This window comes from Haliotis rubra, unplaced genomic scaffold (genome assembly GCF_003918875.1).
Source record: "Haliotis rubra isolate DU_JTF1 unplaced genomic scaffold, ASM391887v1 Scf9, whole genome shotgun sequence".
Classification (NCBI taxonomy): domain Eukaryota; kingdom Metazoa; phylum Mollusca; class Gastropoda; order Lepetellida; family Haliotidae; genus Haliotis; species Haliotis rubra.
The window spans coordinates 3076470-3084646 of NW_025767634.1; the positions used below are offsets into that span (position 1 = coordinate 3076470).

The 8177-nt window shown below is 42.5% G+C and overlaps 1 protein-coding gene across 1 annotated transcript in view; it reads left to right on the forward strand.

Moving 5' to 3' along the window:
* Positions 1-4439, forward strand: part of LOC124263782 (sodium-coupled monocarboxylate transporter 1-like) — a 47292-nt gene extending 42853 nt beyond the window's left edge. Inside the window, exons 14-15 of the mRNA XM_046698489.1 lie at positions 1139-1257; positions 3560-4439. Coding sequence (XP_046554445.1) covers positions 1139-1257; positions 3560-3736 — 296 coding nt within the window. The 3' untranslated portion in view covers positions 3737-4439. The remainder of the gene's footprint in view (positions 1-1138; positions 1258-3559) is intronic.
* Positions 4440-8177: the final 3738 nt, after the last annotated feature.

Below are 8177 nucleotides of genomic sequence, written 5' to 3' on the forward strand. Positions count from 1 at the left end.
CGACCAACGCAATGTTGAAGAAACAATTGACAGTAATAGTTCATCAAAACTGTAATTCATACACAAAAGTATTCATTAAAAAAGTTAAACGTAAGTGGAGATTTGTAATCATCATATCAAAATTATTTAGATTTTCTAATCGTTTCATGCTACTAACAGTGAGCAGGATGATATTGACATTTGTTAAGTCAATGCCTTTATGCTTTCCTCGTTCACAAATAATAAATATCATCTCCGCCTTTATGTTATCATAATGCACGATGTACGTCTGATTGTACTGAGAAAGAAACATACGTTCCAATACGACGTGAAAGGATCTTCAATAATTGATACCATTATCGAAAATACCAAAACATATTCCGATTATAATTTGAGGAGTTCTGCATTTTGAGTGCTGACTTTGGAATGACCTCTTTGATTCACACTTTGGCAAGCATTTCCTGCATTTACCTTAAACGTCCTAGGTACTTCGTATACCTGCTCCAGACCAATTAGACCCGTGAAATTCCGTAAGAATTGGTTTTCAGCAGCCCGGGCTTGTCATAAGACGCAACTAACGGGATCGAGGGATCAGATTCGCTGACTTGGTTGACACATGTCATCGTATCCCAATTGCGTAGATCGATGCTCATGCTGTTGGTCATTGGATTGTCTGGTGCATGCTCGATTATCCGCAGACCGCCGCCATATAGCTGGAATATTCCTTAGTGCGGCGTTAAACAACAAGCCAACCAAGTTGAGCCAACCAAGAGGTAACAGAAGGCAGATCATGTCAGTCATTGAGGTAGTCACAGGTAGTACAACCAAGCAGGTGTTTGGGTCTAAACAGGAAATACATGTGACGCCTGTCATGCAAAGTTGGTTTATTTGTAAATAATAGTCTGGACACTCTTGTGACCGACAAAATCCATGTACACAAACAAGATACGATCATTATTCGAAGAGGTAGACACAGGAAGCAGAACATTTAAATTCCAACACTCAAAAGGCCATACCACTTAACATTATGACTGGAAATGTGAGATCAAAGTGCATTTTGCATTAATGTGTAGTAATACTAACAACTGATTTAAAAACAAGTAAAAGCATACATAAGATCATGATATTAGAATGCAAACGCATGACTTTGTTCTTTTAGGAAGAACGGACTCCAAAAGCCTGGACCCACGTCTCATATGCCCTCTATTTGACCGCCTCTTCCCCTGTTTGCCAGAGATGATCCTCCGACCTCTCAGATTCGGAGTCAATCACGAAGGGGTATGCTTATATAGGATTTTACTATGAATTTGGTATTTTGATTGGTAAAATTTATAGAAATCAGTGGAGAAGCTGACACAGCTGAAAGATACTTATTTTACAGTCATTGTGAAAAGACATTTTGAAATAATGATATGTACAATTATAGACCATAAACCACATAGTTGATGTTACTCCAATATTCAAATTGTGTGTGGGAATGTATTAGGGGCAATACACTCCACTGTGAGAATGTATGGGATAAACAAAATGTTTATATTTGTCTACAACCTACACTGTCTTCATAATCCCAATAAAGATCCGGGTGAAAATGGTCTTCAGCAAACCATGCTTGTCGTAAGAGGCGACTAATGTGATCGGGTGGTCAGGCTCGCTGACTTGGTTGACACATGTCATCCTATCCCAATTGCGTCAGTCGATCTTCATGACGTTGATCAGTCAAATGTCTTGTCTTGACACGATTATGTACAGACCACCGTCAGATATCTGGAACAAACAACAAACACAAATCCAGCTGTTGTCACAATGCATAATTCCGGAGTCCCTGAGAAAGTCTGCCGCTGCCTTCAATGCCGTAACATATTCATCGTTTACATTATAAAATATAAACACAAATCACAAAGAAATGCAAAATGGAACTCATATTCAGCATAACCAAATTATTGCGCCTGCTGGCCCCCAGCCAAAAATACAACTATACTGAGTCAAAAAAGAAACTTCACATTCTTTCTTCAGGGCACTATAAAAGAACAAGAGATGGTAAGATGGTAAAATTGTTATTATTTCATTGCTGAGATCTGTGTGATGTACTCGATACACTGACAGTGCCATAATCAGTTCCATTAGGCTACACCGCCGTTCCAAAACATGGGTATACAGAATGTCAAGTCACAAGAATAAAAATGCGAAATTTCTCAGTTCAATATCGTGTATGGCCGCCCCGCGCATTCACCACTGCCAAACACCGTCTCCTCATAGACTGCCTGATGCTTGTGAACACGTGGTTGGGGATTCTGCGCCATTGCTCTTGCAAGGCAGCGCCAAGTTCCTGCAAATTCTGAGGTTGGTTCCTAAGATCACGAAGCCTTCTCCCAAGTGCATCCCAAACGTGCTCTATTGGATTAATGTCAGGGGACCTCGATGGCCAGTCCATGACGTTGATTCCAGCGTTTAGAAGGAAATTTCGTGTCAACATCGCGGTATGCGGCCGAGCATTATCATGCTGGAACTGTAGACCTGGGCCATGAGCCGCCATGAAAGGAACGAGTTCAGGGGTGAGCACCTGGTCGCGGTAAGCAGCAGCTGTGAGGTTTCCACAGATGACCAGAAGTCGGGAACGGTTGTTCCCACAGAAAGCACCCCACACCATGCAACTTCCGCCCCCGAATCTGTCGACTTCCTGTACACAACATTGGGCATACCGTTCACGACGTCGTCTCCAGACTCTATCCCTGCCGTCCGCGAATCTGAGGGTAAACCTGGATTCATCGCTTAAGACGACTCGATTCCAGTCTCTCTGGGTCCATCGGAGGTGACGTTGGGCCCACAGCAGACGTTGACGTTGATGAAACGGTGTCAATATTGGCCCACGATATGGACGTCGAGAATGGAGATTGGCAGCCCGCAACCGATTTCGAATGGTCTGTGAGGACAGTCGACCTCTAAACATCTCAGCCCTGGTTCGTGTAGCCGGCAGAAATCTGTCACGTAGGTGACATACGACGATTTGACGGTCTTCTGCTCGTGACGTCACACGTGGACGACCCGACGTTGGGCGATCAGAAGTGGTGCCAGTTTGTTGTAGACGACCTCGCAAGTCATACACAGTACGACGGCTGTATCCCATTGCTCTTGCGACGTCAGTAACTGATCTACCCGCTTGCAACATGCCAACGGCACGTTCACGTTGCACATTTGACAATCGTGGCATTTCAAGTACCGTTAGAACTGTGGTTTAAAAGTGTTTTTTTTCCATTCTTGAGGCCAATGCAAACACGTGCATATGAAGAAAACTTCGATGCGAAGATCACGTGATCGACTGCACGTGCAAAACCTGATTTGGCACTAACGTCATTTGCACGACCAATGGATGGGTTTGAGTGGGTTTTGCTAACGTTTTTCTAGAGTCGACAGATAGGGATCCCATTTCGGATACATAGATGTATCATCAGAGAAAAATTATTCATTATTTTTCAAATTACATTTTGTGAAGTTTCTTTTTTTGACTCAGTTAGTATTCAACTAAACTAGGGAGGTTAATTAAAATGGTATGTAAAGGTAATTTGAATCTTTACCTTTTCAGAAATACGACGTTGATGCAACACCAGAGGTAAATGGCAAAGCATCAAAGATGCCTGAGATGACTCCATCTTATGCGGCTGATCGTAAACAGGAAAATGGTGATGGCAATTTTCCAATCAAACATGGCGTCGCCAACATGGCATATACAGATAATGACATCATTTCTGTTCATCTGTGATATATGCAAGATGTGTTTCCTCTAACTTGCAAGCAGTAGCAGTCTTTTGATCAGTCCATCACTTTGCTGTTCTTGTAAGAAGACAGATATCGTGTTAGCTTAAGCTTGTTTAAATAGAATCAATGTTTCCTCGAAACATAACACATAGCTGAACGAATTTTTCCTTGTATGTCGACTGCCCTTTCCACTCTTGTTTTATCATGGGTGGTTTATGCATAGAGCTAAGACATAGGTAAGTATGTGCTCAACTGACATCTATTTAACAGAAACTTAAACTTATACTACTGCCTGAAAGTTCATGCCCCTTACACGCGTGTGCAACGCGTGACGCAACCCGTGTGCGGCGCGTTAGTCACTCATGTCGAACCCATGAGCCACGAGCGTGAGACCCGTGTGACACGCGTTGCATACGAGTGTGAGTAGCGTTGGTCACTCGTGTACAACCAGTGACACACGCATTTCGGAGAGAACAATTTGTAACTAATTGTCCTTAATTTACGAACCATTTAAAAAACTGTCCTAAAACTGGTTGAACCTGTCCATTTACGTGTTTGCGATTAACTTAAAGTGCTGTGAAAAGACCTTCGCCACATGTCAAACTGAGGACACGTGTGCTTCAACAGATGGGAGATATTACTTCATGTGAGACTATTTTACGTATTGTACTTCATCCTTTATCAGGAAATAAACATTACAGAATCTACAACAGTTTGGATGTTTATTAAACACTTGTTGACTAATGTACTACATGAATACACAAACAACTGACACATCGAGTAAGCAATAAAAACCGTTGTGTCTACGTTGACGGACTTTGAGTTATCCAACGTTCAACACAAGCGAAAAATGATAAATAAAGAAAGCCCATGAAGGGACCAAGTTTTACTTCAGTGAAACGGTAGGTGACTGTAATTCTAGAAGTTAGAATCGTGCACATAACTCTTATGTTTGTTGTTTAACGCCGCACCCAGCAAACTTCCGTCTGTAAATAATCGAATCTGGGCTAGACAGCCCTTTGATCAACACCATGAGCATCGGTCTACGCAGTTAGAATAACATGACACGTGCCAACCAGGTCAGCTAAGCTGACCACCCGATCCCGTTAATTGCCTCTAACGTCTGGCGTGGTTTGCTGAAAACCAATTCTAACCTTGATCTGGATTCGGGCTGCGGATTTGAAGAGAGATTTCGAAAATCCGTGTCTTCTAAGATCAGGAATAACTTCAACTTCCACCACAAAAACTCATGAAGAACTGCCTAATGTAAATATAATCACAACGATTCACTCCACGTGGCACAGCCATTGCAGTGTCCATCTCCCTTGAGAGAGTTGATAAGATTCTTCAAATGAACCGGACATGACAAAGGTTTCAGCACGCTGGGTTAAAAGGTTTCTGCCTCGAGATCAGAAACGTTTCGATGTTTATCATCTCACGTGTCGTTAAAATCAGAAACAACTGGGTTTTGTTTAATAAAGATGGGTGAGGATTGAAATCTTTCACTTTCACAGACTAAAAAGTCAAAGCAGTTCAAACATTTGACGATGAAGGACACAAGATGGCTTAGGTTTCATGGAATTTCAACTACCTCTCAAAATGTCAGACCATTAATTAACAAACCTTAGGCTAATCCGCAAAGACAAATGAGTGTTAATGTCAAGGTTAAACTTTGTGGGAAACCTTTACCCGCTGATACAATGCAACTGTGCATGAGTCTGTTGTCTCTATGATAACTATCAAATTTGGCATCTTCAGATGCCAACCTTTCCTCAAAGAAAGAAAGAAAGCATTATGCAATAATGATGGTGTTTCACGCTATGTTTCACACATCAAAGACGAAGCTGCAATACCAGTGGGATTGAGGCTCTCAAGCATCGTTTACAGAATACTCTACTGTATAATACATCTACGTCAAGCACAGTTCATCAAAGTCATGTTCCGAACATATGCGCGCCCCTCGTCCATCTTAAGAAGAGATGTTCAATGCGCATGACCAATGATATGCAGTCAAGACGACTGGCAAATATTCTTTTGACGTAAGACAAAGTTATTTTTCGCTGAAGTTTACTTGTTTGATGAGTACAAAACGGTATTGTAGATATTTGTATATGCTGGTATTCGGACAATCGCTGTGAGTTTATTGAATGCAGTGATGTAGATTTGCCCTTATCATTCTATCTTATAATGACGTCGCTGTCTCATAACTTGTCACACTCAAAGTGTGAGTGAGTTAGTCAGTATACTTTTACGCCGCTTTTAGCAATATTCCAACAATATCACGGCGAGGGACACCAGAAATGAGCTTCACACATTGCATCCATGTGGGGTATGGTGGGCGAGCTGTCCTAGGCGCCAGGCTAGTGATCCAGCGAGCTTGAGGTACCGGGATCGAGCCCACCTGTGACCGGATGTGAAACCCTTGGAGTCAACTTGGTGTGCAGACTCTTTCAGTGTTGTCACAACCCCTAGTGTGCAGTACACAACCCTGTGCACTTAAAAGAACCCACGAATCCGTTGGTAAATGACCAGATGGTGGCCACATGAATACGTGCAAACACCTATTTGCCCGTACAGCAACGTGCAGCAAACTTGGACAAAGTACTGTGACTCTGTGTCCGAGTCCACCCAGCTGGGAAAGCCACAATAACTTGGTGAGCCTAGTGACTGCAAGAGTTAGATGACACGCAGGTAGTTGAGATTGATAATACGCTGTGCTGTTGAGATTGACGTCCAATGATCGAGGGAAAAATACCAGCGTCTTAAGCACGTACTCGTTGCCTGGATATGTGCGCTATATAAATATCCTATAAAAATATCTCCATCGTGACCAGTGGACGCTTTAAGCATTAGGCTACTCCATCGCTCCAGCTCAAAGTGGAATACTCATGGAATATTCTAATTGCAGCGTAACACCACCATACTCATGATCACCCATTTGCTGGGTGTGTCAGCTTAGGGGTGTGAGCTACGACTTAAGATAAATCCACGAGCATCAGTGTGGTGATGCTTACTATTTTACTTCTGTATGTGAACCCACACTAAGAGGCTTTTGATGTGACAGGCTTAATAGATACACGCCCTGAATGGGGAATTGAATCATCTAAGACGTCTTATCTACCCCGAGTCCTTTGAAATGAATCTACCCATGTTGTATTCTGTCAAAGGAGATATCACCAAACGTGTTTTCAAATCCAGTGTTCAAGTGTTGTTCCTTTTCCCCGTCAGTTTACATAATATCTATTAACTTTGCACCCTTACGACGTAATACCGTTTTGGATATTTGCAACTTCCATTGTGCCATGAATTATGAATGTGAATTTCGACATTGGTTTCGTTCACCCGTGTCTTTTCAACATCTCCGACAAATGCTTAAACACTTAAAACGGTGTTAATGTGTTCGAAACTTATTTGGTGAGCTCTTGGTGAGCATAGCAAACGATCGCAGGTCAGGATGTCGCTACATAGTAAATACACACATGTCTTAAGAGGACTTTACGGCGGACTCTTAAACGGTTGTAAAACCCGCCATGACATCCGAAACTAGGTCGTAGAGACGAAGGGGTCATAACAGATATACCTGGACTAATGTGAAGCAGAGATAAATAAAATATAATCTCATTTCCACTGCTTCTGGCTAGCCAACAGGTTAACCTTTATTCGTACGATGAACGTTACATCACTCTGCCCTTCCCGTGTCCAGCAACACCTGTCATTTTCATCACTTCGGGCATGTATTGACATACGTCAGACTATCAACATTGTCAGATCGCAATACTAACTAGTTGTTCAACATATTGGTGAGACCCGTGAAGATCAGGCTTAGAACTGGTCTTCAACAACCAATGCTAGTCGTAGAAGGCGATTAATGGTATCGGGTGGTCTGACTAGCTGACTTGGCTTACACGTGTCATAGTATCCCATTTCGGTAGATCGATGCTCATGACGTTGATCACTGGACTATCAGGTCAAGGCCTGGTCAAGACTGCGCCATATAGCTGGAGTATTTCTAACTAAACAACATATGCCTGTACCACTGTGCATATTCATTGGTGTCACAACGACCCGTGGAGATCCGGGTTAGAACTGATCTTCAGTAACCCATGCTTGTCGTAAGAGGCGACTAACGGGGTCGGGTGGTCAGGCCCGCTGACTTGGCTGTCACATGTCATCGGTTCCCAATTGCGCAGATTGATGCTCATGCTGTTGATCACTGGATTGTCTGGTCCAGACTCGATTATTTACAGACCGCCGCTATATAGCTGGAATATTGCTGAGTGCGGCGTAAAACTAAACTCACTCACTCCTACATGACAGATCATGTGTTTATAAATCACTATCAAATAATGATGATAACTGGAGTGCACGAACAAGTGGCACCCGTCATGCATTATTATTATTGTGCATATGATTATCGCCATTATTTTTATAAAATCAGTGCAAAT